The sequence below is a fragment of the Arachis hypogaea genome, chromosome 3 (assembly GCF_003086295.3).
Source record: "Arachis hypogaea cultivar Tifrunner chromosome 3, arahy.Tifrunner.gnm2.J5K5, whole genome shotgun sequence".
Taxonomy (NCBI): domain Eukaryota; kingdom Viridiplantae; phylum Streptophyta; class Magnoliopsida; order Fabales; family Fabaceae; genus Arachis; species Arachis hypogaea.
In genome coordinates this window covers 51,411,838-51,433,055 of record NC_092038.1, presented here as the reverse complement: position 1 = coordinate 51,433,055, position 21,218 = coordinate 51,411,838, and the positions used below count along the sequence as shown (strand labels likewise).

The following is a 21,218-nucleotide window of genomic DNA, read 5'->3' as shown; positions in this document are numbered from 1 at the left end:
TCACGCTTCTTTCTCTCCACTTTCAGTTACTTTTTCTTCTTTGTAACTGCTCCTTGCCATTACTCATATTTCTCCTTCATTTTTACTTAAATGCTACCCTCTCTTTATCATTTTTCTGTCTTCTTCTCCCGTAATTACTACTCATTTTCCTACATCATTCATGATTTTCATTTCCCCTGCCATTTTCATTTCGTCCTCCTCATCTTAAATACTAGTATGTGAGCATTCTTTTATGTTTATTTTGCCCACTTTAATGCTTTTTTCTGTCATTGCCGCTGCACTTTGCCATTGCTGCTGCATTTTTACTGCTTTGCCTATATGGAACTAGTGCCTAAGATAGCCCTTAAGGGAGTGCCATAGATGTCTCTTTTTGGATTTAGGCCTGGAAATAGTACGGTATATGATAGTAATTACGTAGGAGAACTTAGTTTTAGTTTTGGCTTAACCTGAGCTTCCAACTTCTCAAGATTTTAACATAACTGGTGTCCCCACTGTAGGTATGGCACAACGACCTCCTGTGAATCGTTATGTCTGGTGTACCACCGACGTCATGAGCACATTCTCCATGGTGATTGTGGAGGATTTACAAGAGCTTCGCAACTCGGGGGCGTTATCCGGGGGTGTGTGATGGCAAGTCATCCTAGGCTAGTTTTACTAGCATTTTACTTGTTTTTATTAGGTTTCATGCACTTTCTTGCACAATAAATAAGTGATTGGATTGAAATTTCATGCTTGTCTTGATTCAATCAAACATTGTTAATTTTATGCATTATCATGAGATTTATGAAAGAATTATTTGATTATTATGAATGATGCAAAATCTTATGATTTTGGTTAGGCTTTGATTGCTTGTTTGATTGATGACAGATTCAAAGAAGAAGCAGAGAAAGAAGCATGGCAGAAGAACGCTACGTTCAATTGGAGAACGCTACATTCTACTGCACCATAAGTCATGGCACTACGCTCACTTTCAAAGAGCGCCATGTTCTCCAGCGACGCGCACGCGTACAGAATGCGCACGCATAGAACACGCATTTTGGAAGATCCACGCGTATGCGTGCATGATGCGTACACGTGTATGACGCGTACGTGTGGGTGTGAGTAACGCTCGCAAGCCAAGAATGCTACGCTCTCTTTCAACGAGCTCCTGCGACACTTTCAAAAATGGGATTGAAGATTTGCCATCGACGCATACGCGTGCATGACGTGTACGCGTGGGTGTGATATATATGATGGGTTGCGCAAACGTGTGTATGATGCTGCAGCTTGGATGTGATGTTTTGAAATCCACTCGTACGCGTAAGTGACGCGTACGCGTGGGGTAGCGTTCTTGGCGCGAACGCTACACTCTCAAAGAGAGCGCTACCAAGGGACGCGTTGGCATGGGTGTACGCGTATGCGCTGATATGCCAAAATGCTCAAAAACGCGCATGCGTGGGTCACGCGTGCGCGTCAGTGAACGAGCACTACGTTGTCTTTGAGAACGCTACGTTCTCCTGAAGCAAGTTCAAGTACCAACACGGACCCATTCTAAATCACTTCAACAAAGGCCAAAAAGCCTAATCCAAGTACTTGAAGACTGAATTGGAAAGTGTATAAATAGAGAACAATTTGATTTATTAAGGGGGTTAGCTAGGCTAGCAGATCGAGGAGAGTGAGAGATCCTAATTTGGGAAACTCTGCACTCATTTTCATTTTTTTCTTTTTCCTTTTCTGCAACTTTTCTGCACTTTCTTTTCTTTCTTTTTTGTACTAGAGCAATGATGAACTAAACCCTAATTTCATAAGGGGGAGGAGCTCTATTGTAATTCCAATGAATCAATGAAATTCTTCTTCTTCTCAATTCAATTGTGTAGCTATTGGGTATCTTCTGCTTTGATTGTGAATTATTCACTTCGGAAGGGGGTTTAATTCAATTGAATGTGGGTGTGAGCCTCGAAAGTGGAATTACCTACATTAGAATTGGAGCTCCATCCTTCACTACTCTCTTGATCAACATCATTCGGGAGGAATTGAGATCCTGAGAGTTAGTGTGGCTTATGGATGAGAGATATGCACTTAATCTCTTCTCATGACAATTATATCAAGGAATTGGCAAGATTGATTGTGATTAGAGAGATTGGATTACCAAGAAATTGGGATCCAATCAATTTCAGTCTGCCATAGATCTACCAATATGATTGAGAAAGGAGTTGAGACCCATTTGATTCATGAAGGATTATGATATCTCCAATCCCCGATGAATCATTTTCTTTGAATTTTTCTTCAATTTAGATCTCTTATTTCACTGCAATTTACATTGTTCATTTCTGTTTTGATTCCCTGCACCCAATTTCTTTTATAATTCATGCAATTTAAGTTTCCTTGCCATTTGAGTTTCTGCTATTTTAGTTTCCTGCACTTTAAGATTCAGTTATTTACATTTCTTACAATTTAAGATTCAGTTCTTTTAATTTCTTGCACTTTATGTTTCAGTCATTTAAACTTTCTGTCATTTACTTTTCAAGCAAGTTACATTCTGCACTTTAGATTTCTGGCAATTTACTTTCTGTTAATCCAATTTCACTCAAATCATCAATATTAGCTTAACTAGACTAATCACCATACTAAAGTTGTTTAATCCATCAATTCCTGTGGGATCGACCTCACTTTCATGAGTTTTACTACCTGATGCGACCCGGTACACTTGCCGGTTAGTTTGTGTGGAATCGATTTTCCCTCATCAGTGGTCTCGAGGAGGCCAACTATATTGTTTTTGTGCTGGGCCCCGATGAACGTGTTTGTCAACTCAACCTCGAGGCTTCCCAACTGGATGTGGGTGTACAAGCCCATGTTCACAATTCTGAGAGTTCGTCTTTCTTTTTCTCTATTTGTCATTGGCCTCTTAATCGGTGTGACGTTGCTCCCTCACAACTTCATCCAAACAGTTGGGCAACTATCCGGTGCTTCGAAATGGTTTGCGAGTACCTGGAGCTCTCGTCCTCCGTCGAAGTTTTCATCTTCTTTTTCTTATTTACAAATCCCTCCCAAAAGGGCAGGCATAAAAAGGGGTACCTTTCCTTCTGAGCTGTGCAAAACCGGCAAATCTTCGGTCTCTTTGAAGATTCATTCCATGATTTTATAAAAACTTTCTTCAAAGTAAGGTCAGCTTGAGGTCGTCACGCTTTTTTACCCTTGAGGGAGAAAGGCGCATACTGACCTATTGGAACTTTGATGCCAGCTCTAATTACTTAATAAAAGTGACTTATGATGGATTAGGTTGGTAGAACCAACAGATCGCCGATGTCTTGTTAGTATAACGATATAAATTTTTAAAAATTAAATAATAAGTTATTCATGATTTATCATTTTATTTAAAAAAATTAAAATTGTTTTTTTTTAAATAATTAAATTAAATTTTTATGATATTATAAATTTAAAATTCATTAAGATTTTTTAAATAATTTTTATTATAATGAGATATTTTAAAAAAAATAAAAGAATTATTATTATTATTATTGTTATCGTTGTTATTATTGTTATTATTAACGTTCAAAAGAAAAAAAAAAGTGGCCGAAGCCTTTAAGATAATGAAGAAAGAAAAATTGAAACTTGGCTCATTATAACTAAAGCCTAATTTAATTGGTTAAATTATATGCCTTTTAATATATTGTACTTGCGTTTAAATTTTGGTTAGTATACTAAATGTTGAATATAAATCTTTAAATATTGTGTTAGTGAATATGTAGTATGAGTGTGTTGTAATATCTAAAATTGAAATTGTCCAATTCACTTCAATAAAAAATTTAATTCGATAAAAGTGTTTGTATTTTTTTTCTTTATACGTTGGTGTTATTTTTGTCTGGTAGAAGTTAACGGTGAAATAGCTTCCCTTCTCCTTAAGTTCAGTCAACTGGAGTTCTAGGAGACACAGACAATTTCTGACATTTTTTCTTCGATAGCTAGGTCAAAAAACTTCTCTATAGTTTCGAGTATTTTGATTTCGTATGGAGGTAGGGTTTGATAATCTTATAATAATTAAATGTGAACTTGATAAGTAAATGTTGATTTAGTTGATAATTGTTTGAGTTTAAATGAGTTTATATTGAATTATTGTTATTGCTTGTAATTTGTTCGTTTGGCTTTGAAAACTAGCTCAGCGGTGGTTGTTTTAATGATTTTGGGACTGTTGTGATATGATATTTTTGAGAAAATTGGTGAGATTTGATAGTTGAAAGATTAAATTAAAAATTGAGAAAAAATCGGTAATAGTAAAGATTAAAAAAATGGACTTAAAAATCAAGTTGAAAAATTGAAGAATTTTTGAAATGAGATTCATTTTTTTCATAAAGTTATAATTAGGAAATTAAGATTGATATTTGAGAATAAAATAGTAATTTAATAAAAAAATTGAAGTTAATTTTATAATTATATATGTTTTTTAGGTATTTCGGGTAAAAAGTAAAATTTAGGAGTAAAATGAGTATTTTATAAAAGTTTAAACTATTTTTATAAATATAAAAATAACTAAAGATTTGAATATAATTTTATAAAATATTGAGGTTAAAAAATGGAACATTAAAGGATTCGTGATTTAGAAAGTAATTGATAAAAGTATAAAAGTAAGGTTTTATAAACTACGTTTTAAGAAAAGATATAAATATATTTTTTATTTACTATTTAAAATATCTTATTTATATATCGAGTAAAGATATTATTAATATTATTATATCTTAGAGAAGAGCAAACAGAGTAATCTTAAAAGTTTTAGAGAATGCATACTTAATTAAAGTATTTTACAATTCTTTTCCTTAAGATACTTAGGGAAACATAAGGGATGGGAAGAATGTGAAGTTGAGTTACGATAAAGAATTAAAAGATTGAAGAAAAGAAGAGAGAAAGAAAAGAAGTAAGAAAATTAAAAGAAAGATGTGAAAGAAAAGAATGTATTAATTAAAGGGATATCTGCCACAAGAGAGCAGATTTCTGCCACAGGAGAGCAGAGACCAAAGATAAAAAGACTTTAAAAGACTGACTACCACAGGAGAGTAGAGAGCAAAGACTAAAAGATTTTAATGAACGTCTACTACAGTAGAGCAGATAGAAAAGAAGGTATTAATTAAAGGGATCTCTACCGCGGTAGAGTAGAGAGCAAAGACTGAAAAAAAATTGAGTGTTGTTTGGGCCTTAATGCAAAGTGTCTCGTGGTAACGGCGATACGTAACGGTCACTTGACACTATAAGGACGGATCAGTGAGGACGGCAATGCGTAACACTCACTGGAGACCGAAATGAATGTTCCCCCATGAGGACGGCGATGCGTAACACTCATGGAGGGGACATTGATACTATAGGGATGGCTCAGTGAGGACGGTGATGCATAACACTCACTGGAGACCATAAAGAAGGTTCCCCCATGAGAACGGCGATGCGTAACGCTTAAGGAGGAGACGTTGGCTGAGATAAGGACGGCGATACGAAATGCTTATCTCAAGACCAGTGTCGAAAATCGGACAACAAACTGACACATGAGCTTATGGCCTGTATAGGACTAGACATGCATCATACTTGTTTACGCATACTTGTTATGATTATGTTTTCATGATTGTGTGTGCTTGTGATGATTCTATATTCTATAATTGCCTTCTGATTTGTGTTTGTCTTGCATTGTTTGTGCCTATAATTGATTTTGTTTTGTGATTGAGTTTTGATGGTGATTCGTGTTGAATTGGACCGTAGGACGAGTTGATTTAATTTGGAGCAGAGACCGAGTTGATTTTATTTGGGCAAAGACCGTAATTGGAAGGACCAGCAATAGGCTTTGGTTAAAATAGTTTCTTAGTAAGTGTTGAAATGTATGAAATATCATTTTCCATGAAATTTTTATAAGGAAAATAAGGGTTTTAAATTTGGATAATGAACTTAACTTCTAACCTCAACCCTGCTAAGAACACCCCAATTCTTACCCCCTATCTCCACCCCTTTCAGCTACAGGTGCGAAGGCTTATTGCGAAGTTGTGGGACCACAAAGGAATATATTTACGAGTTGAGTTGTTAGAATTTATTTTTTTTTTCTCTCGCCTTGTCAGTCAGAGTTTTATTCAAAGGGGTAGGTTTTGTAATTGCTTTTGAATGTAATACTACAATTTATTATTAATATTAAGTATGTGAATATGTGTTGTTTGTTCTTGTTGGAAAAGTTATAAGTTTTAGTAAAACCATCAATAGTTTTATGCGTAAAGGCTCAATATTAAATAGATAATAAAAGGAATTAGGTTAGTAACACCTCGCTTTTGGTACGATCATGAGGTGCTAAAAGTTAGGGTGTTATATTATGGTATCAGAGCAGTTCGTTCTTGTTAGAGTCTTGGGAATGAACCGACTATGCTTCACTGCATACTCTGAGCATTTGTAATGCAGTAGGACTTGTCCTAATGACAAGAGTTTGAGTTTCAGATGCATGACTGTCTATTGATTAATGCTATTAGTCAATTGTTGCATCTCTCATGGTATAAGGTCTGGCCAACTTAATATTGATGATTTGTGTATATAGAAACAACTAATGGATTTACATAGACGAAATAGAAGTAATAGATAATACGAATTGCGGAATTTGGGGACGTTAGAGATTACGAAGTTAGCTCAGCTTTAAAGTGTAATCATTATTCACGCTACACGAACTTGTGCTATATCTTTTTCATTATCTTCATTGGAATTTCTTACTTTGAATTTTCTCATATATGATTTGACATTTTTCGATCAAACCTTATTGTTTCTGTGTACCTCTGCTTGTTTGTACTACTCTTCATGAACCCAATTTTCTTTGACTTGAGTTCGAATTTGTTGAATGTATAATTTTTGAAGACAAAAATTTTTGTAAGGTAGATAGAATATAACGACGTAAATTTTTAAAAATTAAATAATGAATTATTCATGATTTATCATTTTTTTAAAAAAATTAAAATTATTTTTTAAAAATAATTAAATTAAACTTTTATAATATTATAAATTTAAAATTCACTAAGATTTTTTAAATAATTTTTATTATAATGAGATATTTTAAAAAAGATAAAAGAATTATTATTATTATTAACGTTCAAAAGAAAAAAAAGTGGCCGAAGCCTTTAAGGTAATGAAGAAAGAAAAATTGAGCATGATATATATATATATATATATATATATATATATATATATATATATATATATATATATATATATATATATATATATATAAAACGTGGATTCATTTACTTGGCTCAAACCAATACGAAAGTAAAAGAAAGAAATTAAAATGGGGATGGTATGCATGTATATATAAGCATGACATGTGGATACTTAGTAACATATATATACTTTCTTTCTTTCATTAATCACCGTCATCATCTTTCTTCTCATATATATATCAACTGAACCATTAAGAAAAAGAAACAGAGTGTGAACTGTGGGTGAGGACCGTGGAATATCCAACTTTCCGGTCTCGATTTCTTGAGATTTGTAACTTCAATAAAAAATCTAATCCGATAAAAGTGTCGTATCTTTTTTTTTTATATATTGGTGTTATTTTTGTCCGATAAATATTGAGGTGAAATAGTTTTCCTTCCCTTTAAGTTCGACAAACTAGAGTTCTAAGAGGCACAGACAATTTCTGATATTTTTTTTCGACAGCTCAGTCAAAAAGCTTCTTCATAACCTCGAATATTTTAATTTTGTATGGAGGTAGAATTTGGTAACCTTATAATTAAATATGAACTTGATAAGTGAATGTTAATTTGTTTGATAATTGTTTGACTGTGAATGAGTTTATTTTGAATTATTGTTGTTGCTTGTGATTTGTTGATTTGGCTTTGAAAAATAGCTCAGCGGTGGTTGTTTTAATGATTTTGGGACTGTTGTGATATGATATTTTTGAGAAAATTGGTGAAATTTGGTATTTGAAATATTAAATTAAAAATTAAAAAAATATCAGTAATAATAAAGCTTAAAAAAATGGACTTAAACTCAAGTTGAAAAATTGAAAAATTTTAGAAATGAGATTCAGTTTTTTGATAAAGTTATAATCGGAGAATTAAGATTTATATTTGAGAATGAAATAATAATTTAATAAAAAATTGAAGATAATTTTATAATTATGTACGTTTTTTTGGTATTTTGGGTAACAAGTAAAGTTTAGGGTTAAAATAGATATTTTATAAAAGTTCAAACTATTTTTATAAATATGAAAATAATTGAACATTTGAATATAATTTTATAAAATATTGAGATTAAAAAGTGGAACATTGAAATATTCGTGATTTAGAAAGTAATTGATAAAAGTTTAAAAGTAAGATTTTATAAACTAAGTTTTAAGAAAAGATATAAATATATTATTTATTTACTATTTAAAATATTTTATTTATATTAATATTATTTTATTAAGAATATTATCGAGTAAAGATATTATTAATATTATTATATATTAGAGAAGAGCAATCAGAGTAATCTTAAAAACTTTAAAGAATGCAGACTTAATTAAAGTACTTTTCAATTCTTTTTCATAAGATACTTAGAAAAAGGTGACGGAAGAATGTGAAGTTGAGTTATGATAAAGAATTAAAAGATTGAAAAAAGAAAGAGAGAAAGAAAAGAAGTAAGAAAATGAAAAGAAAGATGAAAAAGAAAAGAATGTATTAACTAAATGGATATTTGCCATAAGAGAGCAGATCTCAGCCAAAGAAGAGCAGAGACCAAAGATAAAAAGACATTAAAAGACTGATTGCCATAGGAAAGCAGAGAACAAAAACTAAAAGATTTTAATGAACTTCTGCTATAGTAGAGCAAATAGAAAAGAAGGTATTAATTAAAGGGATCTCTACGGCAGTAGAGTAGAAAGCAAAGATTGAAAAGAAATTGAGTGTTGTTTGGACCTTAGTGTCAAGTGTCTGGTGGGGACGACGATACGTAATGCTCACTTGACACTATAAGGACGGCTCAGTGAGGGCGACGATGCGTAACGCTCACTAGAGACCGAAAGGAAGGTTCCCCCATGAGGACGGCGATCCGTAATGCTCATGGAGGGGACGTTGATACTATAGGGACGACTCAGTGAGGACGACGATGTGTAACGCTCACTGGAGACTGTAAAGAAGGTTCCCCCATGAGGACGGCTATGTGTAACGCTCATGGAGGGGATGTTAGTTGAGATAAGGACGGCGGTACGAAACGCTTATCTCAGGACCAGTGTCGGGAATCGGGCAACAAACTGACACATGAGCTCATGGCCTGTATAGGACTAGACATGCATCATACTTGTTTGCACATATTTGTTGTGATTTTGTTTTCATGATTGTGTATGCTTGTGATTAGATTCTATGTTCTGTAATTGCCTTCTGATTTGTGTTTGTCTTGCATTGTTTGTGTCTATGATTGATTCTATTTTGTGATTGAGTTTTGATGGTGATTCGTGTTGAATTGGGTCGTAAGCCGAGTTGATTTAATTTGGACAAGAGACCGAGTTGATTTGATTTGGGACAAAGGCCATGATTGGAAGGACCAGCAGTAGGCTTTGGTTAAAATGGTTTCTTAGTAAGCGGTGAAATATATGAAATGTCATTTTGCGTAAAACTTTTATAAGGAAATCAAGAGTTTTAAATTTGGATAATGAACTTAACTTCTAACCCCGACCCTTCTAAGAACTCACCAGTTCTTACTCCTTATCTCCACCCCTTTTAGCTACAGGTGCGAAGGCTTATTGCGAAGTTGCGGGAGCATAGAGGAATATGTTTACGAGTTGAGTTGCTAGAATTTATTTTTTTTCCCTCGCATTGTCAGTTAGAGTTTTATTAAGAGGGGGTAGGTTTTGTAATTGCTTTTGTATGTGATATTACAATGTATTATTAATATTAAGTATGTGAATATGTGTTGTTTATTCTTGTTGGAAAGGTTATAAGTTTTAGTAAAACCATCGATAGTTTTATGCGTAAAGGCTCAATATTAAATAGATAATAAAAGGAATTAGGTTAGTAATATATCGCTTTTGGTAGGATCATGAGGTGCTAAAAGTTAGGATGTTACAGTTGGCGATTTTGGATTCTAATAACCCCAATCCCCATTTCTTAATGGGTGACTAGGAGGCTGGTCACAATTGTGTGGGTAAGATCCTATCCTTTATTGTTGTTCTTCCGTTTTTCCATCCTGTGCCTTGCTGTTTTGCTTCCAATTTCATAACTTTACTTTCTTCTTCTTTTGCAGTTGGGATGGCTGCCAAGCATATTCTTTAAGCTGTATGATGACTCATCTTTTTCTCGGAGATGATGAGGATAGCTCGGACACCCCTACCCTCGAACCCGAGGCTCCCCCGATCAGCGAGGGTGAACCTCAATTGCGGCCTCCGACCGAGACACCTCTCGGGAACATTGCTACTGACGAGGCTATTCACACTAAAGGGGTTGTAATTGAGTCAGAGATAGAAGTGATCGTCGCCCCCAACTCCAAGAAGAGGAAAACTAACTCAAGCTCAAGGCAAGTTCTCATTGTGGTGGGGAAAAGTTTGATGTGAGGTTCTTTATTGACTCCGAGCTCTTGCTAGGTACTGAGGATTTCTTTCGGGATGAGGATTTGGCCCTCAGGCAAGGTGGATGTATTGGAGTCTTTTTTGGGCTGCCACCATTGCCAGAAAGGTGGAACTAGTCTTGGCTCCGTGCCAGGTTCTAGAGGAAAAACATAGAGCTACCCAAAGAGATATTGCTAACTTGAAAGCTAATGGGGAAGCCCTAAGGACCTGACTTGTCAAGGGGGAGAAGAAGGTGAAGGAGGCGAGTGAAGAGATAAATTCCCTCGTTGACCGAGACCTCTTCTTCTCCAAGCAACTTAATAATGCACAAGGTCGGGCCACCGTGGCAGAAAACAAAGTGAAAGAGTTGGAGGAGAACCTAGCAGAGGCCGTGATATTGGTGGACTCTGCTAGCCAGGAGACCGCGAACGTGAAAAAGCAAAATAATGAGATCCTCAAGGATGCCCGGGACACCACAGTTGCTACCGAGGAAGCGATCAAGGCCAAAATCTCTTTTCTTGCTCCCAACTTTGACACTTCCAATGTTGGTGCCTTTAAAATGATTCAAGATGGCAAGATCTTTGATATCCCAAGGAAATGACATGCTTTAGAACTTGTAATATTTCTTTGAACTCTTTTTGTTATCGGGCCGATGTGATGCCCCTTATTTAATAACTCATGATAATACAGGTAAATTCTGAAAAGTAAAACAAAGTAAATGAAAGTAGAGATATCAAACGAGCTTGAGAGAGAAGAAAGATAACCGGTTGGACGAGAGATCATCAAGTCCATAGGAGTAACATCTCCTAAGGTTCGTTACATTCCAAGTCCTCGGAATCTCCTTCCTGTTTAACTGCTTCCAACTTATAGGCGCCCTTTCCATGCACTTCTTTTATCCTGTAGGGTCCTTCCCAATTGGGGGAGAGCTTCTCTTCTCCCCGGGTTGGCGGACCGATATTGTTGCGTCGTAGCACCAGGTCGCTTTCCTCAAACCTTTTTTTTGGACCTTGCAATTGTAGCGCAGTGCTAACTTATGCTTCAGCACTGCTTTCGACAAGTGGGCCATCTCCCTGGTCTTGTCTATCAGGTCCTTCTTAGCTGCTTTGTCACTTCCCCCGAGGAGCAGTTTCGGGCTAGATTCTCTAATTTCCCTAGGGATCACCACATCCACACCACAAGTAAGCTGAAAAGGCATCTCCCTAGTAGAGGATTATACTGTTGTTCTATAGGACCACAAGACCGAAGCTAACTCGTTTGTCCAAGAGCCCTTCCTCTAATCCAAGCGTTTCTTCAGCCCAGTCAGAATGACCTTGTTCGCCACCTCGGCTTGTTCATTGTAATGGGGTGTTCTATGGACTAGAACTTTTGTTTGATTCCATGGCCTGACAGGAACTCTCCGGACTTCTTATCAAAAAACTGTGTTCCTTTATTCGACACCACAATCTCAGGAATTCAAACCTCGCGATCACCTACCTCCAAAGTATTTCTTGGCAGTTCGCGAATGATATGCTTGCCAACAGTTCAGCATCCACCCATTTGGTGTAATAATCAATGGCTACAATTAGATACTTGACTGTCTCGGGGCCATCGGGAAGGGGCCCAGCAGATCGAATCCCTATTGGAAAAAGGGCATGGGGCCAAAACGAAGCTTAGCTCTTCTGTCGGTGTGTTGTGAAAGTTAGCATTTTCTTAGCACCTTCTGCACTTCTTAACGAACTCGCAAGCATTAGCCATCATGGGGGGGTCAATAGTAGCCATCTCTAACAAACTTTTGAGCTAAGGATTTTTCCTTAATGTGGTGTCCGCAACACCCTTCATGCATTTCTCACATGACATAATCCATCTGATTGGGCCGCAAGCACATCAGCAAGGGTTGGTTGAGCCCTCTCTTGTATAGTTGTCCTTGCACCAGTGTGTATTTGGAAGCCTCCCTTCTCACAACCTTGGCTTTTTTTCTTGTTCCCCGACAAGTCTACTTTCTCAAGAAAATGTTGGATCAGATTAATCCATGAGGGATTTTCCTCTTGAACTTGAGCCAAGCACAGGTTACCGATGGTTCCCTTATCAGGCCTTGGATAAAAGACTGGTTTCCCGTCCCGGGCTTGGTGCTCGCCAATTTTGACAAGAGATATGCTCTGGCATTCCTTTCCCTAGGCACATGCTAGACAATGATCTCTTCGAACTTTTTGCACAGCTACTTGGTTCTTTCCAAGTTTCTTTGTAGAAACGAGTCTTGTGCTTGGTACATGCCATTCAATTGGGCCGTCACAACTTGTGAGTCACTGTTGACCTTCGAGTCTTGACACTCCGACCTCTTTGGCCAGCATTAGGCCTCCTATTAGAGCTTCATATTTGGCTTGGTTGTTAGAGACTAAAAATTTAAATTTAATAGACTACTCGTAGGTCATGCCTTTTGAGTTTTCCAATATGATCTTGGCTCCTTCGAATGCTTGGTTGGAGGCTCCGTCTACATGGAGCTTCCATCGTGTGACCAGCAACTTAGGAGCATTACTCGTTTACCTCAACCAAGAAATTCACCATTGCTTGTGCTTTGATGGCATGCTGGGGTTCGTACTGGATATCATACTGAGACAACTCTATTGCCCAAGTCATCATTTCTCCCACTAGATCAGGCTTCTACAGGATTTGTCAGATCGCTTGGTCAGTTTCCAGAGTGATTGAGTGCCCTTAAAAATATTGCCTCAATCTCTGAGATGAGATCAACAAGGCAAAAGCTATTTTTTTCAGCCTTGTATATCTCAGCTCCGCTCTTTGGAGCACCTTACTTATGAAATATACAAGCTGTTGTTGTTTGCCCTCTTCTCGAACCAAGGCGGCCGCTAAGGCCTCATTCGTGACTACCAGGTACAGGTACAACGTCTCCCATCTTTTTTATTTTTCGAAGATAGGGGGTTCTAACAAAACCAGGCTTAAAATGGTTAAAGGCTTCTTCATAAGACGGGGTCCATTCGAAGGCCATCCCCTTCTTCATCAAGTTAAAGAAAGGTAGCGCTTTGGCTCTCGAGGGGCCGAGGAACGAGATAAGGCTGTCAACCTCCCTGCCAATCTTTGTACGTCCTTTACGCATCCAAGGCTTATCATGTGAAGAACGGCTTCACACTTGTCCGGGTTAGCTTCTACTCCTCTCTGTATGATCATGAATCCAAGGAATTTCTCTGCTTCCATGGCAAATGCGCACGTCAGGGGGTTTAGCATCATGCTATGCCTATGGAGTGAATCAAGGATGACCTTCAGGTCGGTTACCAGGTTGCTCGGTTTGACCGTCTTTACTAGCATGTCATCTACGTAGACCTCTACTGACTTGCCGGTATGATCACTGACGACCTTGTTCATCATCCTTTGGTACGTTGCTCCTGCATTCTTTTGCCCGAACTGCATGACCTTATAACAGTAAGTCCCGCCTGGCGTTATAAATGCCATATTGTCCTTATCAAGTCAATGCATCTTGATTTGGTTGTATCCCGAATACGAATCCATGAAACTTAAAAGTCTGTTCCAAGGCATCTGGCTAGGACGCATTAAAAGAATCACCCACCGCGGTCTTTGTCGCAGGAGTTGTAGGGGACAAAGGTGGGGGCGTAGCAAACGGAGCCACATAATTGGGGTTCAGGGACCATGATGAACTGCTGGTCCAGTGGACCCGCCTATGACGTCACAGGGCAAAATAGTCGGAGTAGAAGGCGATGACTGAGAAGCCCCTCGGTTACCGATAGTGGAAACCCTCCTTCTACCATGACCACGAGACCGACTCGTGACACCTCTGCTACTTGTCATCATGTCTACAAAGAGAATACTAATTAACACTAATTAGCATATATACCACATAAATCCTTCAATATTTATATTATTTCAAAAAAAATTGGACATAACCTCTCCTAAAATTGGAGATATATCTATCTTTACGGTTCCCACAAATCCAACCAACCTCAATTCACAATATCAATCAAAACTCAATTAAAACACAAAGCAGTCCAAATAAATTCAAATTCAAATTCAAGAAACATAACATCATGTTGAACTAATTTTTATAAACTCTCTAACTGATTCTAAATTATCACCTAATTGAAGCGGTAAGCAATTTAAAAAAATTAAAGCACCAAAAAATAATTTTCAAGTTAAAGATTAAGAACAAATTAAATGAACAATAATAAAAATATAATGAAAACTTCACTAATCAACCTGAATAATCAACACAAATCAACGCAAATCAACAATAATCAACACAAATCAATAATAATCAACACAAATACTATTTTATAATAACAAATAAGCTCAGACCTTAATTCTATTTTAGAAGTTCAGAATCATTACCTGAAATGAACTTTAACAAGGGAAGGGAATGACTGAGCAGGAGCTTTTGACCTTCCTCCTATGCCGGTGCCGAGAAGAAGAGTAGTAGGAGAAGAAAAGCAAAAGCAGCGGCAGAAGTGTTTCCAGTAGCAGCGGCAGCAAAACCATGAGAATGTGCCTTCGGAGGGGGCTACCGGAGAGGACAACAGCTGCCGGAGAGGTGTTGATAGAGATGAGAGATGAGAGATGAGAGAGTTAGAGAGAGAGTGGGAGGTGAAAGATTAAATAGATAGAGAGAGAGTGAGAGGGAGAAAGTTGAAATGAAGGAGAAGAGGGTTCACAGTTCGAATTTAGGGTACGATTACCGTCGAATTTATCAAAACGCACCATTCCATTAAACATGTTTACCGTCGGAATAATCCAATGGTAAATCTTATGCTATATTTCGGACCAATTTTTTTCGTTTTTCCTCCAATTATTATCTGCGAATTTATCGTCATAAACAAAAATCCACCGGTAATGATTTTACCTGATGAATTTCATACCTAAACCGTCAATAAATCCGTAAAAAAACTGACGTTAATGTGCGACGTTAAATTCGACAGTGCTCAACATTTTTTTTATAATGATATTTGAAAGTTGTTGACAGAGTTGAGACAATTTTTTAAAGATTTACGTTCACTAACACTTTCTATAAAAAATCTCCTTGTTACAAAATAATGCATCCCACTCATCCTGTGTAAGTTAGAAAGAATCCAATCTTTGCACCTTTTTTTTAATGTCATTGAACATCTACCAATTCACTTGGCATAATAAGCACGAGTGTGTAGTCCTATGCAATATTAATGGATATATCCTGTGGTGCATCAAATAAGTTTTTATAAGAGATGGTTAAAAACAGGGTCAAGATAGAAGGATCAGTGTGTGAGATTATCAAAAGAGATAACTCATTTTGTTCCTTCTACTTTGAGCCTCACGTCCATCGAGTCGTACAAGAATTGGTCATAATGATAAACACAATTAAAGCTCATTTGAACTAACATTATCTATCTTTAACTAACCTGGTGTTGTTAGCGGAATGAAACAAACTAGGTGGTTAATGTTTTTGGATTTGAGTTTGATTTATCTACACATTCTCTTGAATTGTGTTGAAGTTGATGAAATAAAGAGGTAATATCATTTTCTTGTTTAATGAATTAAAAATGTAGATATATTATGTGCTAAACATAAAAGTGCCATGCTTACGAGTTGTGTGAGAGGTCTCACAACACAGAAAACATTCAATAGTTTTTATCATAGTTTTAATCACATATTTGGTTTAATTAATGTATTACGGTATTGGTCATTACTTTGAATTTTTAAATAAGTACATGACTAATTGATAACTAATGTTACATTCTTGATCTTAACAACAATATAATATAACATGTCCTCGTCTACGTAATTTAGCATATCACCTTAATAGTGGCCAATGTGTTCATGTAAATTAAAGGTACACAAAATATCTCCTCGTACACCCCTTTAAAAATTTTCGTGAAATTTATTTCTATCAAATGTAGCAGAGGCACTCTACTATATAGATTGGAGTGATATAGAGAGAGAAAATAATTTTTTTTATAGTTATTTTTTATTATTTTATTGTTATTCAAAGTGTGGGTCCTATCTTTTTTAATCACTCTTTTATCCCATAAAAAAAAGATCTGTAAAATTATATCTTTATCATATAATTCACCATATATATATATATATATATATATATATATATATATATATATATATATATATATAAAACGTTTATTCAATTTAACATTATTATGGAATAATAAATATTGATACTCTAATCTAAATTATAAAGCCAGGCCTAACAAAGATAAAAGGTCCACCTTAAAAAGTGACCTCTATCGAATAGCCGACCTCTTTAAGAGGTCGGACACGCCGAAGGGAATCGGCTTCTACTTATCTAAATAAGTAAATGTCTCTCTGAATCTCTTCTACTATCTCTATCTTTTCTAAAAGATAAAACCCAATAAACTCCCAAAGATAAAGGGGACGGTTCTCCGTCAGATAAAGATGGAACTTCTACAACAAATGTGGTTATCTATTCTACTATAAATATACTAACACCTCTCAGGTATATTCACGTTCTAATCTACACAGAACCCTGCTTAAAGCCCTTGCTAACTTAAGCATCGGAGTCTCTTGCAGGTACCACCCCCACCTCCTCACGAGGAACTCGGACAGGCGGCACCTCGACACTAACAAGTCGGATGTTGCCACACAAAGGATCTAAACCTCACGCTTAGACCCAAATCAACATTTCAGGTAACCCTCGAAACATTGGCACCGTTGCCTGGGACCTGGAAGTCACCTTCTGATAATGGCGGACCACCAGCATGAAGATGGCCATACGGCGTCTAAATCTGAAGCCGAGCCCCAACCAGAGGGCAACGCCATTATACTACCTTCACCACACCAGACGCATGATCCTCATGGAGAAGGGCCATCATCAAACTCCCAGCCAATACGGATTCATTTGAAAGTCCGTCACCCTGAAGAAGAAGAACTTCTAGAAATAGCCGAAATATTAGGTTCATCCGAGGCCAACGAGATCGGCTTGAACAACTCGAGTACGAGGTAGAATGACAACGAGAAGCAGAACGGGAACTGTGAAGAGAGGTGAAACGATGAAGGAAGCTGGAAGAGAAACTCTTGAAGTTAGAAGCCGACCTCCGCAATCGAAATAACCGAGCGGATCACGAAGAAAGTCCTCTAGTAGAGAAGACCCATTCATAGAAGAAATCATGCAAACCAAAGTTCTCTTGAACTTTAAAACACCCAACATAGACCTCTATGACGGGATGACCGACCCTAGGCACCACCTCAGCAATTTCAAAAGAAAGATATACTTAGCTGATGCCTCTGACGTCACCCGCTGCAAGGCCTTCCCAACCACTTTGACCAAAGCCGCCATGAAATGGTTTGATAACTTACCTCCCAAGTCAATAACCTATTTTGATGACCTGGCAAGGAAGTTTTTGACCAGGTTCTCCATCCAAAAGGATAAAATAAAACACGCACCGAGTCTGCTAAGAATCAAACAAGAGGCCAGAGAGACCCTCTGGGACTACATGAAAATGTTCAATAAGGCATGCTTGAAGATCCAATGTCTACCCACTGAAGCCGTGATCATGGGACTAGCCAACGGTCCCAAAGAAGGACCCTTCTCCCAATCAATATCCAAATAGTACCCGACTTCTTTAAATGAAGTTCAGAAAAGGGTAGAAAAAATACATCAATGTGGGGGAAAATTCCCGACTCAGGGAACCATTCCCACGTGCAAGCCTGCCGTATCAAGCTTGGGAGAAGGAGAAGGAGCCTAAAATAAAGAGGAACAAAATACAGAGACGCCTCAAAAGTACAACAATTATACTCCTCTTAGAGTTTTTCTAGTGGATGTCTACAGAGAAATATGTCATACGGAGAAGCTCCCGCCTCCTCGCCCAATCAAGCATAGGAAGGCAGAAAGTCGGACAGAATACTGCGAGTATCATAAGCTCTATGGACACCCCACTAATGAATGTTACAACCTTAAAAATATCATAGAAAAGTTGGTTAGAGAAGGCCGGTTAGACAGGTACCTGTCCAACAGATCGGACAACCAAAGAAAAAGAAGGAGGGATGAAGAGGAAGGACAACAAGAGTGTCCACCTCAGACCCTAGAGCGACACATACATATGATCAATGGGGGATTCACTATAGGAGGGATATCAAAATCATCACGCAAAAGGCACCTCAAAGAGGTAATCAAGTCGGGGAGGCAACTAAACTACCCAACTTACCTACCATCTCATTCACTAAATAAGACGTCAAAGGGGTACTCCTGGGTACGACGATCCCATAGTAATAACAACGATCCTTGCAAACGCTAACCTCCATAGAACCCTGATAGACTAAGACACTTCATCAAACATTATGTTCAAATCCGCTTTTGACAAGCTCGGACTAGAACAAAAGGGCTTAAAAGCCTACCCAGATAACCTATTCGGCATAGGGGATACGCCAATATGTCCCCTAGGCTACATCCCCCTATGCACCACTTTTGGAAAAGGTACTAGATTGAAGACACTAAACATAGACTACATCGTTGTCGATCTAAACTTGGCCTACAACACTTTAATAGGTCGAACCACCCTGAATCGACTCGCAGTTGTCATCTCAACACCCCATCTCTGCATGAAGTTCCCCACAGAAGAAGGAATTGCCACCATTAAAGGAGACCAGAGGCTAGCTTAAAAATGTTACAATGAAAACCTCAATTTAAAAGGCAACGCGGGGAGCAAGGAAGTCAACGCAATTGAACTAGGTGGAACCCGAACTCGAGAGGAGCTACGCCCCCAACCTGGGTGAAAGACAGAAGAAGTGCAGATCGGGGAACACCCAGACAAGACAACAAATATAGGGGCTAACCTAAAAGGGAACCTTAAGGAATAACTCGTCGAGCTCCTAAGAGAAAATACCGACCTCTTCGCCTGGAAAGCCTCAGACATGCCTAGCATAGATCCCAACTTGGTGTCCCATAAACTTGCAGTGTACCCGGCTCCCGACCTGTCCAAGAAAAGCGTCAGAAACTTAGGCCAGAAAGGGAACAGGTTATGGAAGAGCAAGGACAAGCCTTGTTGAAAGCAGGATTCATAAGAGAGGTTAAAGGCTAGCTAACATTGTTTTGGTGAAAAAACAAAATGAGAAGTAGAGGATGTGCGTTGACTACAACAACCTCAATAAAGCTTGTCCCAAGGACCCATATCCCCTTCCCAGTATTGATGCTCTGGTCGACTCAGCCTCAGGCTATCAATATCTGTCCTTTATGGATGCCTACTCGGGATACAATCAAATTCAGATACACAAATCGGATCAAGAGAAGACCACGTTCATAACCCCAAAGGCCAACTATTGTTACATGGTAATGCCTTTTGGATTAAAGAGCGCGAGGGCTATATACCAACGACTAATGAATAAAGTATTTTCCTCTCATTTGGGAAAACTCATAGAGGTATTCGTAGACGACATGCTTGTCAAAACCAAAGAGGACGCGACATTATTGTCCGACCTCTGTGAAGTATTCTCTACAATAAAGAAGTATGGAATGAGGTTGAACCCCTCAAAATACACCTTCGCAGTAGAGACCAGAAGGTTCTTGAGATTCATGTTAACCCAAAGAGGCATAGAAGCAAACCCAGACAAATGTCAGGCTATACTCAATATAAAAAGCAGACTTGTGTAAAAAAGGTCCAGCAAATGAATGGAAGATTAGCAGCCCTGTCCAAATTCCTAGCCGGATCAGCCCTGAAATCGCTTCCTCTATATTCAATACTAAGAAAAGAAAAATAATTCGAATGGACCCCAGAATGTGAGCGAGCATTCCAGGATTTTAAAACCTTCGTAGGCCAACCACCCATACTCACCCGACCAGTGAAAGGAGAAGAACCCGTGCTATACTTAGCTGTGGCAAGCCAGGCCATAACCTTCGCCCTAGTTTGAGAAGAAGAGAAAGGGCAACAACCTATCTATTTTATCAGCAAAGCCCTACAAGGGGCAAAGTTGAACTATTAAAAGATAGAGAAATTTGTCTACGCCCTTATCCTCACTAGTTGAAAGATCCGACACTACTTCCAAGCTCACACCATTAAAGTCTGCACCAACCAATCAATGGAACATATTTTACAGAAGACGGATTTGGTAGGATGAATGGTGCAATGGGCAATAGAGCTGTCTGAGTTTGATCTAAAGTATGAAGCTCGGACAACAATCAAATCACAATACCTTGCTAACTTTGTTGCCGAATACACCGAAAGCCTAGGAGACCCAGCCACATGGATCCTATATGTAGGCGGGTCATCAAACAAAGCCGGAAATAGAGCATGAGTCATTCTATAAAGTGACCAAGGAACTTGGATAGAAGTCTCCTTAAAATTTGAGATCCCTGCCTCCAACAACCAAGCTGAGTACGAGGCCTTATTCGCTGGCTTGAAGTTGGCTAAAGAAGTGGGAGCTGAGAAACTGGTAGTGTTTAGTGATTCGCAGGTAATAACTTCGCAAATTAACGGCGTCTCTCAAGCCAAAGACCCTAATATGAAAAGATAGTTGGAAGAAGCCCGAGGACAATTGCCACACTTTTTGGCAAGCGAAATTCGATATATAACCTGAGAATTCAATGCCCGAGCTGATGCCCTCTCCAAGTTAGCTAGCACCAAGTCAGGGAGCAATGATAGGAGTCTTATCCAAGATACCCTACAAGCACCGTCAATATCAAAAGAGGAAGATAACTCCAACCCAGAAGCATTGACTGTATCCAACTAGAATTTAGGATGGATGGCTCCCATAGTCAACTACCTCAAATTCG

At 37.9% G+C, this 21,218-nt stretch overlaps 1 protein-coding gene across 1 annotated transcript; it reads left to right on the top strand.

Annotated features, from left to right (window-relative positions):
- Positions 1-17,676: 17,676 nt before the first annotated feature.
- On the top strand, positions 17,677-18,063 carry LOC112777227 (uncharacterized). Its single transcript, XM_025821564.1, has one exon. The coding sequence runs from the start codon at positions 17,677-17,679 to the stop codon at positions 18,061-18,063; it is 387 nt and encodes a 128-aa protein (XP_025677349.1).
- The last annotated feature ends 3,155 nt before the right edge of the window (positions 18,064-21,218 follow it).